General features: G+C 38.3%; 1 protein-coding gene across 11 annotated transcripts in view; it reads right to left on the reverse strand.

Moving 5' to 3' along the window:
- The window catches only part of DCAF1 (DDB1 and CUL4 associated factor 1), a 70,511-nt gene that overhangs the window by 36,660 nt on the left and 14,512 nt on the right, over positions 1-19,339 (reverse strand). For 6 of the 11 annotated variants that reach the window (XM_069475773.1, XM_069475776.1, XM_069475777.1 and 3 more), the window contains 6 exons: positions 17,397-17,473; positions 14,869-14,942; positions 12,371-12,484; positions 3,295-3,432; positions 1,681-2,193; positions 1,008-1,109 (listed from right to left, as the gene is read on the reverse strand). In XM_069475773.1, the coding sequence (XP_069331874.1) occupies positions 1,008-1,109; positions 1,681-2,193; positions 3,295-3,432; positions 12,371-12,484; positions 14,869-14,942; positions 17,397-17,473 (1,018 nt within the window). Of the gene's footprint in view, positions 1-1,007; positions 1,110-1,680; positions 2,194-3,294; positions 3,433-12,370; positions 12,485-14,868; positions 14,943-17,396; positions 17,474-19,339 lie in introns of those variants that run through there. The other 5 variants (XM_069475778.1, XM_069475772.1, XM_069475780.1 and 2 more) reach the window with 3 other exon arrangements.

Genomic DNA, 19,339 nt, shown 5'->3' on the forward strand with positions numbered 1-19,339 from the left:
AGACCAGCCTGAGCACTGTTGTGACCCATCTATACTTTGTTCAATAGTTACCTGCGCACAGAACTGTATGATAGCCACAAGGTTATTCATCCAGTTTATCTCTCTACATTTAGAACACCGTAGTTATCATGGGTAAGTGTGGACCCTGTGGACCAGACTTATCTGCCCTTTCATGTTTTATCCCTTTGCAACCTAGGAAGTCATCTCCCTTTACTGAGTTTGGATCTGCCTGCTATTTCTTTACTCATTTTTTGGTTTATATTTTGTTCACCCTAGATAATCTAACATTATACAATATGTATATAGTTAAAAGTTTAGAAAAAGTGTTATTGGCTAATAGAGGGGATATCTAAAAGGCAGTATGACATTAAAAAGTACTATCAGGCCGGGCGCGGTGGCTCACGCCTGTAATCCTAGCACTCTGGGAGGCCGAGGTGGGCGGATCGTTTGAGCTCAGGAGTTCGAGACCAGCCTGAGCAAGAGCGAGACCCCATCTCTACTAAAAATAGAAAGAAATTATATGGACAGCTAAAAATATATATAGAAAAAATTAGCCGGGCATGGTGGTGCATGCCTGTAGTCCCAGCTACTCGGGAGGCTGAGACAGGAGGATCGCTCGAGCTCAGGAGTCTGAGGTTGCTGTGAGCTAAGCTGACGCCACGGCACTCACTCTAGCCTGGGCAACAGAGTGAGACTCTGTCTCAAAAAAAAAAAAAAAAAAGTACTATCATACATAGTTTTCCATTCCTATTCATCAACAATAACTGAGGCCACTCGCAGGTCTAGATTCCATTTTCTATCTCAACATTCAGCCCATTAGGATTAACTCCTAAATTTCTCTACAGACACTTGGTAAGCTTCATTTCTTCTAAGAATGCTATTATTCTGACACATCTGGCAAAAGAAATAACCTGAGCAACACAATACAGAGAAACTATATGCTGAAATACAGCGGCACAGGTCTGTCAATAAAATGCTTAGTGATCTAATACTTTTAAGAAACTTACCTTGAGTGCCTCAAATGTAAGTAGGACATCATTAGTTTGTTTCAGGTCAATATAGAACATCATCAACTCCCGTGATCCAAGCTGCATGAATATGGGAAGTAACTGAAATGAAAACCAAAAACAGTTCTTAGGTTTTGGCTTTGTTTTCTATGAGGATAGAAGATTAAAGTAATGAGGCACTTCTCCCTTTCCTTATGAAGATAAACATATGAATGCTCTGTGATCAAACAGACCTTATCAAGAAGTGACCTGCATAAGACTTTACAAGTTTTGGGCAAAGACTTATTTGTAGTAAAGAACATATCATTGTATAAAATGCTACCACAGGCCAGGCGTGGTGGTTCACGCCTGTAATCCTAGCACTCTAGGAGGCTGAGGCAGGAGGATCGTTTGAGCTTGGGACCAGCCTCAGCAAGAGCAAGACCCCATCTCTACAAAAAATAGAAAAATTAGCCTGATGTGGTGGCAAGTGCCTATAGTCCCAGATACTCGGGAGGCAGAGGCAGGATGATCACTTGAGTCCAGGAGTTTGAGGTTGCAGCGAACTAGAATGACACCACTGCACTCTAGCCAGGGTGACAGAGCAAGACTCTGCCTCAAAAAAAAAAAAAAAAAAACAGAAATAAACACAATCATTCCAAAGTATAAACAATACTCTTCCCAACAAACTTACCTCCTGATATTCTCCTAGAGGGGTCAAGTATTGGAGAATGAGTCGCTGCTCAATAGCGGGAGTCATAGGATAAAGGGTGTAATTGGTGCCAATCACCCAGGGGGACATTTCTGACCAGCTGCTGTTAGACAGCTCAACAAACATGCGATCTGGATCAGAAGACGAGAAACCCAGCTTTTGCTTGGCTTTCCTAAAGTTCTCTCTGTCACCCTGTTTTGCTGACTTGTTTTTCTTCAATCCTCCTTCCTCAGGTTTGGTTGCTGAGTTCACTCTGCTACTGGTCTTATGGCCTGAATCAAGATGAAAGGAGATCTCCATGTCTCCAGAAGCTTCCTCTTGGTCTCCATCCACTACATCTACAGGCATGTCACCGTAGTCCATATCCACAGCTTCCTCATCCAGAGGCAAAAGGGGTTCAGAAGAGAGCTTTCGTGGGCTGGGACGCTTATTTTCTTGCCGCAAAGCCACTTCCTGAAGCTGTAGCTCCCTCAGTCTTCGAAGTACGATTGCCACCTATCAACAGATATTAGAATAAAAGAGGTGGTCTTTCTGCATCTTAATTAAATAATATTTAATAATTCTTATTTCTACTTAAGAAGAACTAGATACTCATGTACTTAGCCCAATGCCTGGTAATAGTAAAGATATGATAAGTATGTTGAGTTGATTCCTACAATCTGAGGAAGCAAAAGCTAGTCTTGTTCCCCATAAAATTTCCCACAGAACCCAAACCAGAAGATCTACACATAAACTACATCATTTCCAAGTGATCTGTTTAGGTCAAGTTGGACTCAAAAATCACACCTGAAGAGGCAGAAACGAGATATATTTATAATTTTTAAAAAGTGTCTCTGATAATCAAACATGAAGGTTTCTTAAATCTATTAAGTTGTATTCTGATAGGTATTATCATCTCTATTGTACCCAATTACATAATCTATTTTTCTTTTTTTTTTTTTTATATCAATATAGACCCATGGATAATTATTTTATTCTTTGAGTCATAATGCAATACTGTCATTTATTTTGTTGCTCACATAGTTGCAGCCTGGCTATCAGGGGCTCCATAATCTATTTTTCAAGTTCATTTATTTTTTTACTTTTTCTTTTAAGTATTTACTCTTTAGGTCAACCCTAGAGAGTAGCATTGTGCTTAGTTTTAAAAAGAGAGGGGGATTACGTGTGCAATTTACTTTGAACTGCAATTTTTTTTTTAATTAGAAGGGTGGCTAGATAAAAGGAAGGGCAAGTGGATGAATATATAATAAGTATAGTAAAATGTTCACAATTTAGGTGATGCATATACAATTGTTTACTATAAAATGCTTCCAACTTTGAAAATTTTCATAACACAAATGTTGGGGACGGAAAGAAATGGAATAGTACTATTCTTTATTTGTCATAAAATGTCATGATTCTTGACAAGATTAAAACAGCTATTTTCAAGTTCAAAAAAAGTAAAATCAAAACTCTTATGGAAAGTAATATTAAAATTATAGCTATGCTCCAGTACCAGGTAATAAATAGGACCTACCTATTCAGATTCAGGTAGCAAGCAAGAACTTGTGAATATTCTACCATTTTATGCAAAATTTATTCTAACACAGTCCTTACCAGCTGTGAATTTTCATCCCTATAGTTGGCAGCAATGTCTTGATTTTCCATAGCACCTCCTAACAGTCCAGTAGAATATGTCCTCAATGGTTGATCAGCCTCTCGGGCCCATTTGAAAAGATTCTCAACAATTCCTTCCTGTAGTAAAGGAAATAAAACAGTACAATTAAGAAAAAGCCCACTTCCATAATTAAAGATACAAGCAAAGATTTCAGTCTTATGAACAACATTGAATAAAATATTCAATGTTGTTCATAAGAGTCAAAAATGTTTGGCCAGGTGTGGTGGCTCATGCCTGTAACCCCAACACTTTGGGAGGAGGAAGCAGGAGGATCTCTTGAGGCCAGGAGTTTAAGACCAACCTGGCAACAAAGCAAGACTCCGCCACTACAAAAATATTTTAAAAATTAGCTGGGTATGGTGGCACACACCTGTAGTCCCAGCTACTCGGGAGGCTGAGGTGGGAAGATCTGAGCCCAGGCATTTGAGGTTGCAATGAACTGTAGTTGAGTCACTACACTTCAGCCTTAGCTGAGCAAGACCCTGTCTCTAGGGGGAAAAAAATGTCCTACTATACTGTCCCATAGTAGGTGGCTTAGTTATATAAAATATCTGTGCATTTGTGCAAAAGAATCCTATTTAGCCATTAAAACTCAAACTAAAAATCAATAATCACCAGAATTTAGTCCTACTTTACATGTTAACCCCATGCAATGAAAAGGTTTCATGACCAACTAGGGAGCACTAGTGGCATAATCACAGCTCACTGTAACGTTGAACTCCTGGGCTCAAGTGATCCTCCCACCTCAACCTCCCAAAGTGCTGGGATTACAGGTGTGAGCCACTGTACCTGGCCCATTTTCTTTAGACTATGTATGTTTATATGTATTCTATTTCATAATAAACACTAATTTAAAGTGAGTGCTGGCTAAGGTCATGCTGTGGACTCACAAACCTGGCAGAAAATAAATAAATACACACACACACACACATACACACACACACACACACACACACTGGCCAGGCGTGGTGGCTCACGCCTATAATCCCAACACTCTGGGAGGCCGAGGTGGGAGGATCGCTTGAGGTCAGGAATTTGAGACCAGTCTCAGCAAGAGCAAGACCCCGTCTCTACTAAATATAGAAAGAAATTAGCTGGGCAACTAAAAATAGAAAAAAATTAGCCAGGCATGGTGGCGCACGCCTGTAGTTCTAGATTCTCAGGAGGCTGAGGCAGGAGGATCGCTTGAGTCCAGGAGTTTGAAGCTGCTGTGAGCTAAGCTGATGCCAAGGCACTCTAGGCCGGGTAACAGAGCAAGACTTGTCTCGAAAGAAAAAAAAAAAAAGAAAGAAAGAAAATGAAAATCACCTGCATTCCACTATCCAGCTTAAGGAAAAGAAATCTCCCATGTGCCCCTCCCTGTACCACCTGCCTTCTTCCTTCCTCCAAGGAGTTTAAACATTCCTAAATTTTAACAATTTTCTTGTTAAACTTTTGTTGAGTGTTACATACTTTTGAACTATATAAATTGTGTGGTATTGTATTTTTTCTGTAACTTGTTTCTTTAACTCAACATTATGTTTTTTATATTCATCTATGTTGTTGCATGTAGCCTATTTGAATAGCACTCAACATAAGACAGGCTACAAAATATGAATTTATTTAACCCTCATATTAACCCTGTATGATCTGGTAGGAACTATATTTGCAGATGAGGAAAAGGAGTCACAACGAGGGGGTAAGTAACTAACCAAAAGTCACAAAACTAGTAAGTGACAGAGCTAGATCTGAATCTAGACAAATACCTCCAGCTGCTCCTCACCCCCATACTGTGCTGCTATTTTGTCGGCTTAACGAACAATGACACTATAAACTATTCTTGTGCAAGCCAAATCCCTGTGGTACACATCTAGGAACAGAACTGCTAAGTCACAGGGTATATACATGTTCAACTTTACCAGATGAGGCTAAACTATTTTCCAAAGTCATTGCAACATTCACGTTTCCACCAACAGTGAGTAAAAGTGTTCATTTTCCCCACATCTTTGACAACACTTTGCCAGTATCAGACTTTATTTTTTGCAGTCTGATAGGTGTAAAAATAGCATTTCATTTAATTTGAATTTTCCTTACTAATTAGGTTCAGCATTTTTATCATGTATTTGTTCAGGCTTTTGCTTCTGTAATATACTCTTGCTTTTGTCAGTGTCTTTTGCTAAATAGAAGTTCTTAATTTTTATATAATACTTAATATTTTCTTTTGTACTTAAGCCTTAAATTCTTCCATAGGGTCATTGAGTCATTCTCCCATATACTGCCAAGAATTTTAATCATTTTTTAAAATCAACACTCTGAAGAACACATTTTGAAATATTTTGTTGTAAAATACTTTTTGATATGGAATATATTTACCATCTATATTAAGTTTCTTTTATTGTTCCCTCTTTCCAAACAGTCCTCTTCCAATTTATCTAGAATTTTTTTTTTTTTTTTTTTTTTTTTTTTTTTTTTTTTTTTTGAGACAGAGTCTCACTCTGTTGCCCAGGCTAGAGTGAGTGCCGTGGCATCAGCCTCGCTCACAGCAACCTCAAACTCCTGGGCTCAAGCGATCCTCCTGCCTCAGCCTCCCGAGTAGCTGGGACTACAGGCATGCGCCACCATGCCCGGCTAATTTTTTCTATATATATTTTTAGCTGTCCATATAATTTCTTTCTATTTTTAGTAGAGATGGGGTCTCGCTCTTGCTCAGGCTGGTCTCGAACTCCTGAGCTCAAACGATCCGCCCACCTCGGCCTCCCAGAGTGCTAGGATTACAGGCGTGAGCCACCGCGCCCGGCCTATCTAGAATTTTTGTTCTACTTTTTCCCCTCCAAAATTCTTTTGGTCAATATTTCTAGATTTGCAAAAGTATAATGAAGACATTTTCTACTATCTTCTGATCTTTATTACTGCTATGGAATAGTCTGTTGTTTTATTATTTGCAGGAATCCTTTCACTCTGGTTGCTTTTAAGATCTCTTTGTCTTTAATTCTTGAATCTGAATGGTCATTGTTTTCATTAATTTGTAAAATCCTAATGTCACATCTCTAAATATTACCTTTCTCATTTCTCTATTCACTCCTCCTGAAACTCCTTTTAGGTACATTTTGAACTTTCTAATTCTAGTCCATGTCTCAACTTCTTTTACATTTTTCATCTCTTATTTCTAGGAGCTTTATTATTAGTTATCCTACCAGATATTCTATTAATAGTTCATTAATTCTATCTTCAGCTATGTCTAAACTTTAAGTTTTTAAATTCAATATCTGTAACTTTTATTTCTAATAGTTCTTTGATTCATTTTCCAAATAGCCACTTCTTTAATAGAATCTTGGGCTTTTCTTAGGGTCCTGATTCCTTCTTTTTATATCCAATAGTTTAACCATTTTAAGTGTACAATTCAACAGAATCAAGTAGTTCACAATGTTGTATAACCATTACCAGTATCTATTTTCAGAACTTTTTCATTATCCCAAACAGAAGCTCTGTATCCTCCATTTTCAATAATGGCCAGGACAACCATACAGAAAGTCAGTAAAGAAATGGAGGCTTGAACACTATAAACCACATGACCTAAGAGATATATGCAGAACACTTCACCATATAAGAGTAGAATATATATCTTTCAAGTACACATGAAACATATTCTAGAGTAGACCATATGTTAGGCCACAAAGCAAGTCTTTTTTTTTCTTTTTTTTTTTTTTTGAGACAGAGTCTCACTCTGTTACCTGGGCTAGAGTGCCGTGGTGTCAGCCTAGCTCAAAGCAACCTCAAACTCCTGGGCTCAAGCAATCCTCCTGCCTCAGCCTCCCAAGGAGCTGGGATTACAGGCGTGCACCACCACGCCCAGCTAATTTTTTCTATTTTCAGTAGAGACGGGGTCTCACTCTCACTCAGGCTGGTCTACAACTCCTGAGCTCAAGCGGATCCTCCTGCCTTGGCCTCCCATAGTGCTAGGATTACAGGCGTGACCCATCACGCCTGGCTAACAAAGCAAGTCTTAATAAACCAATGAGTGGCCCAGCATGGCCCTCTTCATTTTGGGAGGCACCTAGGGATTTCCTTTTCTAAGAGTTTGTAACAGTTTACCAAGAATTAGTATGTGTGTGCAATAGGGGAGTTTCCAAGTTATCCTGGCCAGTCATCTTGATATATCTGGGTCTCCTTCTCTCTTTCCTGAACCATTTCTTTTTTCTGTTTCTGAAAAACCATATACTCATGGTGTTCTTCCTACCTCACGGAATGCTGTGAGGATTAAGCAACATAATGCAAATAAAACGCTTAGCACAGGGCTAGCACCCAATAATAGTCGTCAACCCAACTGACTGACCCCAAGGACATTCTCTTTGCAAAACACTTATTAACATTCTAGGGGAAATCTTAACTTTCCAGAGTATAAAGTCAGGGAAAAGATGGCTTAAAGAGTACACTTTGAAATTTCATTCTCTCCTTCTTCTTTTTTTTTGTAGCAACAGCATCTCGCTATGTTACCCAGGCCAGTCTCAAACTTTTGGCTTCAAGCAGTCCTCCCACATGAGCCTCCCAAAGTGCTGGGATTATAGATGTGAGCCACCATGCTCAGCCCATTCTCTCCAATTTTATAACTCTGATCCCCAATAATTTAAAACCTCAAAGAGAAAAATGAAGGGGATAGGAGAAAAAAGAGAAAAATGATAAAGTACACTCTTAGTTAAAAAGTAAGCCCCTAAAAGGTCCTGATCTGCCTGGATTATCAGCATAAACTGATCGCTTAACAATATGAAAAACCTATTACATAAACAATATTAAAGATAAAGTGACACACTTAATATAATGAAGAAACTATATACCCAAATAATTCTAAATAAAAATAAAATTTAAAGTTTATTTCAATATCTCTGAAAGTCAGCAACTTTTTTAAAACAGTATCTTAATTAACAAAATCAATTTAATAAATTGCAACCAGCTCTAAAGTAAAAAGAAATGAAATTTAAATATCAGAATAAATTGCACAAAGTAGGAGTAAACCGCTCAAGAACATTCTTTTTCATACATTTAATGTATGAACTGGGTTGCAATGTAAAAAAAAAAAAAATGTTAAATTGAGGCCAAGTGCAGTGGCAATATAATGAAGCCTTGTCTCTTTAAAAAAAGAAACAACCAGAAATACTTATGGCAAAGAAAAAAGAAAAAGAAAAATTAGCTAGGCACAGTGGCTCACACCTCAGACCTGTAGTCCTAGCTATTCAGGAGGCTGAAGTGAGAGGATTACTTGAGCCCAGGAGTTGGTGGCTGCAGTAAGCTATTATTGTACCATTGCACTGCAGCCCATGACAGAGTGAGACCCCATCTCTTAAAAAAAAATTGTAAAATATGTTACTATGATTCACAAAATTCGAAAAACACTGCTCCAGAGCAATAAAGTTTTTTTTGTTTTGTTTTTTTGAGACAGAGTCTTGCTCTGTTGGCCGGGTAGAGTGCAGTGGCGTCATCACAGCTTCACTACAGCCTCCAACTCCTGGGCTTAAGCGATCATCCTGCCTCAGCCTCTCAAATAGCTGGGACTACAGGTGAAGCCACCATGCCCAGATAATTTTTCTATTTTTTTTTTTTTTTTTTTTTTTAGTAGAGACGGGGTCTCACTCTTGCTCAGACTGGTCTCAAACTCCAGAACTCAAGCAATCCTACCTCAGTCTCCCAAACCGCTAGGATACATATGTGAGCCACTGTGCCCAGTCTAGAGCAATAAGCCTTAATCATAGCTTTGTGAAACACCAATAGCCAATCTGTCTAGAAATAATGATTTCTGACTCACTAATTAAAAAGTTATAATTTTTTAAAAAGAAATATTGATTCACACCAAAAGAGCATTTGCATAGGATACTTCTAAAAAGTAGAGATCATCATGTAATCCAATGGTAAAGTTAACACAATGTGAAAGAGGTTTGTAATCTGTTCTCCAGGACATTAGATTCAAGACAATCTTATTTCCAATCTGATATACAACTGAATAAGTCAATTCTCCTGACTTAACAGAAATTTGTGATTAAATCATTAATTAGAAACAAGAAAGCTATTTTGCAGAAAACTTTATTATCATAATATCCCTTAATCAGTGTTTTTAACCTCCAAAGGCATTCGCTTCTTTGTAGATCTACAATGATGAAACTGTAAGGGACCAGAGGTAATTTTCCTATAATGACAACCAGGAAATTTCACAAAGCACAGTGAAATCATCTGTAATCTTCTATAAACCTTGTGTATACAAATATATTGCCACAAATGCTGCTTTTATCATCTTGATTTTCAAAAGTATCCATATTAAAATATTTTTGAGGCCGGGCGCGGTGGCTCACGCCTGTAATCCTAGCACTCTGAGAGGCTGAGGCGGGAGGATAGCTCCAGGTCAGGAGTTCGAGACCAGCCTGAGCAAGAGTGAGACCCCCGTCTCTACTAAAAATAGAAAGAAATTAGCTGGCCAGCTAAAAATATATATAGAAAAATTAGCCGGGCATGGTGGCGCATGCCTGTAGTCCCAGCTACTCGGGAGGCTGAGGCAGAAGAATTGCTTGAGCCCGGAAGTTTGAGGTTGCTGTGAGCTAGGCTGACGCCATGGCACTCTAGCCCGGGCAACAGAGTAAGACTTTGTCTCAAAAAAAATAAAAATATTTTTGACAAGGATATAGATTCTTCTGGTCTCCCACAGGCGCTGTTAATTGAAGATTTTAAAATCTAATCTGTATGTAATATGGCAAATTATAATATTAATTACAATCTCATTCCCTAAAATACTAGTTTTCTGCACAACTGTTCTGTAATAAATAATAACATAAATTTTCTTAAAAGTTAAATTTTTTAAAATCCAATAAATAAGAAAAAAGGAGGAAGATTTAAAAATAATAATAAAAAAGAAAAAATATATATCCAGTTCATTTGATTCATATACTTAACTATAAGACTTCCAGATTGTTTCAGAAGATTAAAGTTTTAATATTTTTAAAAATAAAGTGAGCTATGTGGCATACTCAATTCACACAGCAAATTCTTAAAGCTAAGAGACAAAATATTTATATTACTTCTAAAAATAGAGCAACTAATTTCTGATAGTTGAAGTATACATGCATAGTCACTATCAAATTAACATTTTCTTATCTTTATAGCACTTACTCTTATTTGAAGTTATCAGTTTACTTGTGTCTGCCAACCCCCAAACAAATACATACACATAAGCTCCCATCTTGCTGACAAAAAATTCCTAGTACCTAGCACAAAACAGGTCTTCAAATATTAACTAAATGAATACTGAAAGGTGGTCTACTAACCTAACAGAGGAAAATAAACTATCAAACAGAAAGTAAGAAAAATAAACTCACAGCACATAATTGCCCCTGTGAAGACAAAACTCACAGTACAACTGCCCTTTCTTTGAGTCTCACTCTGTTGCCCAGACTAGAGTGCTGTGGCATCAGCCTAGCTCACAGCAACCTCAAACTCCTGGGCTCAAGCAATCCTCCTGCCTCAGTCTCCAGAGCAGCTGGGACTACAGGCACTCGCCACCATGCCCAGCTAATTTTTTGTATTTGTAGTTGCCTGGCTAATTTTTTTTCTATTTTTAGTAGAGATGGGGTCTCACTCTTGCTCAAGCTGGTCTCAAACTCCTGACCTCAAGTGATCCTTCCCACCTTGACCTCCCAGAGTGCTAGGATTATAGGTGTGGGCCACTTTGCCAGCCTAACTTGTTATCTCTTAAGAGTTCTTGCTCAGCCTTGAAGAGCCCTAGGCAGACAAGTAGGGGTGTGATCTCTCTGCCTCAGTTCCTACCCAAAAAACCAGATTTCAAGGACTCAAATAACCTAGCCTCACAGAGAAAAGAAACAAATAAAAAACACCTGCAATAGCTTCGCTCCTGCTTCTGTTATCAGTCTCCTGAAGCAAAGGAAAAAAAAAAAAAAGCCATTTTTACCCTTTAAAACTCCAAGCAGCTTTTCCTCTGCTGGCATTTCTCACTGTTTTCTTCAGTGCCATGCCATATCCATATCCCTTCTTTTCTTTCTCCCTCTCTCTCTCTCTTTCCCAAGAAAGTAAAATAAACTTTCTTTCCTAAAACTATTCTAACTCCTAGTGTGAGAATTCTTTCTCCAACCAGCACCATGAGTACCTTGTGAGGTCCACACCCTAACAAATACTAAATATTACCAAGAATAGAATGGGCTTTTCAAAGTATACAAAATTCTTTGTCACTGGGAAAGTCCACACATCAAGACTAAATGTTAATTTGATAGTGAGTATGCATGTATATTTCAACTGTCAAAAATTAGTTGCTCTATTTTTAGAAGTAATATAAATATTTTGTCTCTCGGCTTTAAGAATTTGCTGTGACTTGGGTATGACACATAGCTTGCTTTATTTTTAAAGATATTAAAATTTTAATCTTCTGAAACAATCTGGAAGTCGCATTATAGTTAAGTGTAAGAGTTTGGATGAAATTATAAATCCATTCTAAAAACACATGTTCTTAAGATTTAAAAAAAAAAAAAAGGCCAGGCACACAGGCTCATGCCTATAATCCCAGCACTTTGGGAGGCTGAGGCGAGAGGAACGTTTGAGGCCAAGAGTTTAAGACCAGCCTGGGTAACACAGAGAGACTCCTGTGTTGTTTTCTCTATAAAAAACAAGAAAAATTGGCTGGGCATGGTGGCACACGCCTGTTGTCCCAGCTACTTGGGAGGCTGGGGTGAGAGGATAACTTGAGCCCAAGAGTTCAAGGTTACAGTGAGCCAAGATCATGCACTGTATTCCAGCCTGGGTGACAGAGCAGGACCATCTCTAAGGAAAAAAAGATTTTAAAAAATAATATAGTACCCAAGCAACAAGTACTCATCAAAATACCTATTTTTAATTTTTTCTTATTGCTTGTCTGGATTTCTTAAATTTGTATAACGTTACTACTTGAATAACAAAAAGCTGTAACAATTATTTTAAAAACAAAGACTAATTAAACAGATCACCATTCAGTCAAAAACTAAAATGATGAATTTTCTTTTTAGTAAGTACCTTTTCTTGAAAGACAACAGCAGTTTCCAGCCCTGGCATGATGTCCAGTAGGAGTCTGCAAGCCGCAGTGTTTAAAGGGGGCTCTCGGCTTGTCATCACATATGCATTCACCAGCTGTAAAGACAAAAATGCTTTTCATCTGAAAATCAACTCAGTCAAATTAAAGACATCTAATAAATCTTTAACATATTCCCAATACTTTCTTTTCTTATTTTTTTTTTGAGACAGGGTCTCGCTCTGTTGCTAGGGCTAGAGTACAGTGGTGTCATTATAGCTCACTGCAACCTCAAACTCCTGGGCTCAAGTGAAATTCTCCTGCCTCAGCCTCTCAAGAACTGGGACTACAGGTGTGTGCCACCATGCCGGCTAATTTTTCCATTTTTTATAGAGACAGGGTCTTGCTCTTGCTCAGGCTGGTCACGAACTCCTGAGCTCAAGCAATCCACCTGCCTCAGCCTCCTAAAGTGCTAGGATCACAGGCATGAGTCACCAATACTTTCTTAAAGGGTATGAAAGAAGACTGTAGGTAATAATTACTAATTTACACCTTTAATATTATAATATGATGCTGCTGAGCCATGATGATATCATACATTTCTACAGCAGGTTTAAAGCCAAATCCCCCCAAAACAACTCAGCAACCATAGAAACTAAGCTCAAAGGGTATCACAAAGATACCACCTCTCCCCCATATATACTCTTTCGGAAGTATCAAGCAGGGCAAGAGAAGCCTCAGATTCTTGACAATGGTTAATAAAACACTTGAATTTTATATTAATAGTAAGTTACACATACATATGTTTTAATAAAATGTTTTGTTTGGCACTTACCTAATATTTACTGATCTCTACTAAGCAGTACTATGTTCTGTGCTGGGTATATATAGTAAATAATTACTGACACAGTTCCACCATTAAAGGGTTCATAATCCAACAGAGATGACAGTTGGGAAAACAGATAATATCATGAGTACAGGATGCTACGTAAGCCGCTAGGAGGCCATACAACCCCTGCAAAGGAATCAGAGAAGGCTTCAAGAGAAGAGATTCCAAGCCAGAAGGGACAAGTAGGGAGTAGCTAACAAAGAGTAGTAGGAGAGGAAAACCAAAAGGCAAGAACTGAAGCTGCAGAGAACACAGTCCAGAGACAGATTGGGTTTTTACACCAAAATAAAGAATTTAAAATTTATCCTCAGGACAATAGAAAACCATTAATGGATTTTAAACAAGAGGATACCATAATCACTTTATGCATTTTAGAAATACTTCTGGGCTATAAAGTGAAGAATGGATTAGAGCAGAACAAGGCAAGAAGAAACCAGTTAAAAGGCTATTACAGTAACCAAATGAGAGATGGTAGTGGCTAAACTAAGGTCTGGCAAAAAGGACAGAAGGAAATGGAGGGATTTGTGAAGTTTAAGGGGGAACAATAACACTTGTAAGTTCATTGAATAAGAGAGCTTGCAGGAGTAAAGGATACCATCTAGTTGACTCGACAAGGACATCATTACTGAGCTACAGAATAAGAGAAACAGATTGTGGAGTAAATGGTTAGACATGTGGAATTCAAGGTGCCTGGGGTACATACCCAGGTGGGAATGTCTAGAGGGCAGTTGGAAGTGATCTGAAGCTGAAAAGACACACTGGTGATACAAAAATAAATTTGGGAATCAATACAATACAGACAATAATAATACCTAATACTCACTGAGCCCTCATTATCTGCCAAGCACTTTCTGTGCTTAATTTAATTCAAGGATTACAAAAAACACTGTGCTATTATCTTCATTGTACAGATTAGGAGAATAAGCCTTGGAGAAAATAAAGCTTGAAGAGGCTTAAGGCACTTGCCCAAAGAGCGAACTGTCAGTGAACAGTGTAGCTGGATTTAAACGAAAACAGACCCCCAAAGCCCACACTTTCAAGCATCATGCCATCCCACTTCCAAAAACAAACCTAACAGCCACAATTTATTAAGCAATTGCTATGTTTATAACCTGTGAGTGAAATACATATATATATATATTTTTTTTTTTTTTTTCTCATTTACTCCTCACAACAACCCTGGATGGGGAGAAAGCACCTTTCTATCCCTCCACGTGCCCAATGCACACATCACAGTGTCAGTACAGAATCATACCATATGCATCACTCTTATTTTTCCATTCAAGAACCCAAGAGGACTCTTCTATTCCCAAACTCAAAACCACCCTGCCCAAGAATGAGCATAGATGCCTTGGGAGCCCTCACCAATATTCAACCGAACAAAGTATACATCAAAGAGAAAACATTTTGGCCACAACCAGGACTTAGGCAAGAAAAAAGCTCATGACTTGATTACTCCTAATTCAACTGAACCCATCAATACCCAAACAAAAAAATCTACCCATCTACTCCCAACTTTGCCAAGGTCTGAGGAGAAAACAAACTATTTACAAAAAACAGTAACAGTACAGCATCTGCTGATAATCTCTGAAGAAAAGTAAGAAGCAAACCTACTGCATTCATGAAATCATCATTCTTGAAGAGTATTCTCAGCAAGTGGCCCAGCATACACTCTGGATCAGCTCGACCTACCAAAAGAAGAGGGGAGGAACAAAGGAATGAGTAAGTCATCCCAGCCAAGCGACTTAGTCCTCTGGAAAGGCACCTGGGTTGTTATAAGTACTAATAAAATGCCAGCAAAAATAAACAGGAACAAAAGATTCTTGTGATGGATGATTAGACTTTATAAGAAACATTCTTTAAAATTAAAAGTGGCAATATAAAAACCTGAGACACTGCTCTCTAGTTTTCCCATCTCCTCGCACATTGCCTATACAGCAGTACTGAATTAAATGAGCACTGGATCCAGACCAGCATTACTAGGGATATTCAAGGTCTACAAAAGAATCATAAAGGAGCCTAAGAGAAAGAAAACCCCTGACTTCCCAGCCACAGAAAGGTAGGAAACACACTTCTTTTGATGGGTGGCCTAGAGAAGATAGGCTCCGAGTCCAACTTCTCCTTTGACTACAATGACAACAGCAGATGCATCCTCAAACCTGTAAGCACATCCTGGGTCAGAGCAGGGTGGGGTGGGGGTGGGGGGGGTGAATCCCACCAAACAATCACCAACCCTAAAGATACAATGACCTTGGCCATCTTAACTTCCTAACTCTGGTGGAAAGAAAGAAGGCCAGGGACCTAGGATCTACTCATTGCACAGCTCAAAGGTAAGAGAATTAATTAATGACTGGGAAAAGTATTGGTTTGTTTTTAAAACAGATACCATCTATTTAATTTCCTTTCAGAGCATTAGTGTGAAACATGGTGTCAAAGTATACAATATAGGATGAAGATAAGATATGGGCTGCCTGACATGAAGTTTTTACCAAGCTGTAATTAGTATCCCAAAGTAATTCACAAAAAGAAAAGTTAGAGAATGGTGTCATAAAAACAAACAAGGACCTTAGATTATCTAACTTTTGCTGTTTATGAGTGATACTCAGATCCTTATTTTTGTTAAAAGAAATTATGCCAATGACAAATACTGCTTAACATTAAGAGATAGGGAGAAAAAAACTGCTTTATAAGTTTCTACCCAAAAAAAAGTATATTCTCTATCTCTTCCTTCTTCCTCATTACCATTTCATCCTTTCCAAGGCAATGATACTAAGCATGATCAATTCTTTTAATGCTTCTCATAATCCCATACATTGACTTCATTTGTGATTTCACATTCACTTTCGTACTTCTTCGTGCTGATTGCCTTACTGAAGATGTGGGTTAGTGAGTATTTCTCTAGTCACAAGTAGGGATGTCTAGGACAAGAGCAGCAAGTAACATCACATAAACAACTAGACCCTCAATTTGAAATGCCTAGCTTACTTACATTTGAAAACGAAAGTATGAGAAGTAGCAATAATCCCTGTAACATTCAGGTGAATACACAATGCTCTTATTCTTGTAACTCTCACTCATTTGTCCTATCTCCCCACACACAAAATTTCAGACTCCTTTCCACAAAGGACTGCTCCTGGCTAGAGTACATATGCAGTGTGGGCCCATATGTGACTTAAGCTTTACCCACTACCTGAGAGAAAACATAATATGGCAAAGTCCCAAGTCCCACATAACTGTGCATTATAGCAAATTCCATGCCAAACCAGGTAGGATTGTCACTGCTTTAATTAGGCCAGAATAAAACCAAATTAACACAAGATAGCATATTTTAGCTATCAAGACACTAAAGTATACATCATGAAGTCTGTTTATTATTTAAGGTTCCAAGTATCAACTTCCTAACTAAAAGCAAGGCACTGAATGCATTCTCAACTGTATTTCCCCATCAATAAAAGGATCACCATTGTTAGAAAGATGAAGGCACAGAGGAAAACATCTTTTGGTTTAATGGTTTTAAAAAGTCAGAAAGGAAGAACGTTTTTCTCTTTTTAAGATTTTGTAATCATACCAACTGAGTTAACTCAAGTAAACCCTAATTAATTTAGTTCCTTCAAGTTAGTTATGTTCTGGCCGGGCGCGGTGGCTCACGCCTGTAATCCTAGCACTCTGGGAGGCCGAGGTGGGCGGATCGTTTGAGCTCAGGAGTTCGAGACTAGCCTGAGCAAGATCGAGACCCCATCTCTACTAAAAAAAAAAATAGAAAGAAATTATATACACAGCTAAATATATATATAGAAAAAATTAGCCGGGCATGGTGGCACATGCCTGTAGTCCCAGCTACTCGGGAGGCTGAGGCAGGAGGATTGCTTGAGCCCAGGAGTTTGAGGTTGCTGTGAGCTAGGCTGACGCCACGGCACTCACTCTAGCCCGGGCAACAGAGCGAGACTCTGTCTCAAAAAAAAAAAAAAAAAAAAAAAAGTTAGTTATGTTCTATTTGATCTGCAAATATCACAAATATTTCAGTTTTCCAGAAATTTATTTTTCCTGACTACCCCACTTTGAGCAATATTTTAATAAATAAAAGGTCTTAAAACGTACCACAGAACATACTATTTCAATCAAAAAATACTCCTATGTCTTACCAGGATGTCGATCATCAAATGGGTCTGGATCCCCTTTACGGTATTCTTCAGTTTCTTTTTCAATCAATTCAGACATCCTAGCACAAAGGGAAGGAGTCAACTCTGAACAAGTGTACAGAAAAACACACCACCACCTACAACATTCAATTCAACAGTCAAGTTGTAAAATAAAAGCTAAGTTGGAACAAGGCTATTTTTCTGATGAACATAAAGATCTAAACAAATACCTCATAAAACAGGCTGGGCATGGTGGCGCACACCTCTAATCCTAGCACTCTGGGAGGCCAAGGTGAGAGGATTGCTTGAGCTCAGGAGTTTGAGACCACCCTGAGCAAGAGCAAGACCCCATTTCTACCAAAAATAGAAAAATTAGCCAGGTGTTGTAGCTCAAGTCTGCAGTTCCAACTACTTGGGAGCCTGAGGCAGGAGGATTGCTTGAGCCCAGGAGTTTGAGGTTGCTATGAACTATGATGACATCACTGCACTCTAACCCAGGGCAACAGAGTGAGATTCTGTCTCAAAAAAGAAAAAAAAAAAAAAAAAAATCACAAATCAATTTCCACTCCCAAACTTATTTCTCCCTAAACTTTCTCTGCCTCAAAAAATAGCACTACCATTGCCTCAGAAGTCAAAAACCTAAGAGTCATGATAAAGTCTTCCTTTTCTCCTCCTCTCCCACAATTCCTGTTAGCTCAATCTACAATATACCTTCTGACTCCCATCACTTTAAATCTTAACCACCCCTACCTTTATCCAGATCACCATCATCAACTGCCTGGAGTACTCCCAATAGCCTTTTCACTAGTCTCCTTGCTTCCTGTTTGCATGCTTAATCTGACATAATTCATTCTCCAACTTCCAATGACTTACCACAATATGTTGAATTAAACCCAACTAATAGTACGGCCTACAATTATCTGGCTTGTGCCTGCTTCCTGATCACTTCTACTCCTCCAGCTCTTGTTCATTAAGCTTCAGTCACTGCCTTTCAAAGAATCCACGTGCATTCCTACTTCAGGGTTATAGTGCTGTTACCTCAGCTTTGCAATGTTCTTTCCCTCGTCTAAGCTTCCACTCCTGCCAAATAACCATTCATCTGCTTTCTCTTCCTGCAGATGAGTTTTGCCTGTTCCAGAACTTCTTTTCTTTTACTTTTTTTTTTTTTTTAAGGGACAGGGGTCTCACTATGTTGCCCAGGCTGGAGTGCAGTGGCTACTCATAGGTGTGATCACAGTACATTATATAGTCACCAACTCTTGGCCTCAAGCAATCCTCCTGACTGAGCCTCCTGAGTAGCTGGAAGTACAGGCATGCACCAGCACACCCATCTTGTTCCAAAATTTCATATAAATGGAATTATACACTTTTTATGTCTAGTTTCTTTTGCCTAGCATGTTTTAAGAGTCATCAGTGTTGTCATATACATCAATAATTCTTTTTTATTCATGCATTCTTTATAAAACAAGAAAAATTACTTTTTGAGTACTCTAAGCAAGACTCACTTTTTAATAATAATCAAATACAAGGCTATCACACTCTCCAATATCTAACATGCTCTGTCCTAAGTCAAACTCTCTTACATAATTATTTTCACAAAACTGCATTTTCTAGTCTTAAGGGTTAAATTCTCTGCAAAATTCTTGGCCCACTGGTCAAGCCTCAAACTATTTCTGCTTTCTCTTCCTTTACTATTCTGAAAATTATCAATGCCACAAAAGGCAATCACACAAAATATATTTAGAATTAATGGTATCCTTAGTTGAAACTAAGCAATATAGCAATATAGCATATTACTTAAAAATGTGGATGGCAGGGGTTCAAATCAGAGCTCTCCTGATAAACCATGAGATGTTAGTAAAGTTATTTAACCTCTCTGTGCCTATAAAATGAGGATAATAAGCCCTACCTTACAGAGTTTCCGTGGGTTTAAGCTAACTAGAACA

This window comes from Eulemur rufifrons, chromosome 7 (genome assembly GCF_041146395.1).
Source record: "Eulemur rufifrons isolate Redbay chromosome 7, OSU_ERuf_1, whole genome shotgun sequence".
Classification (NCBI taxonomy): domain Eukaryota; kingdom Metazoa; phylum Chordata; class Mammalia; order Primates; family Lemuridae; genus Eulemur; species Eulemur rufifrons.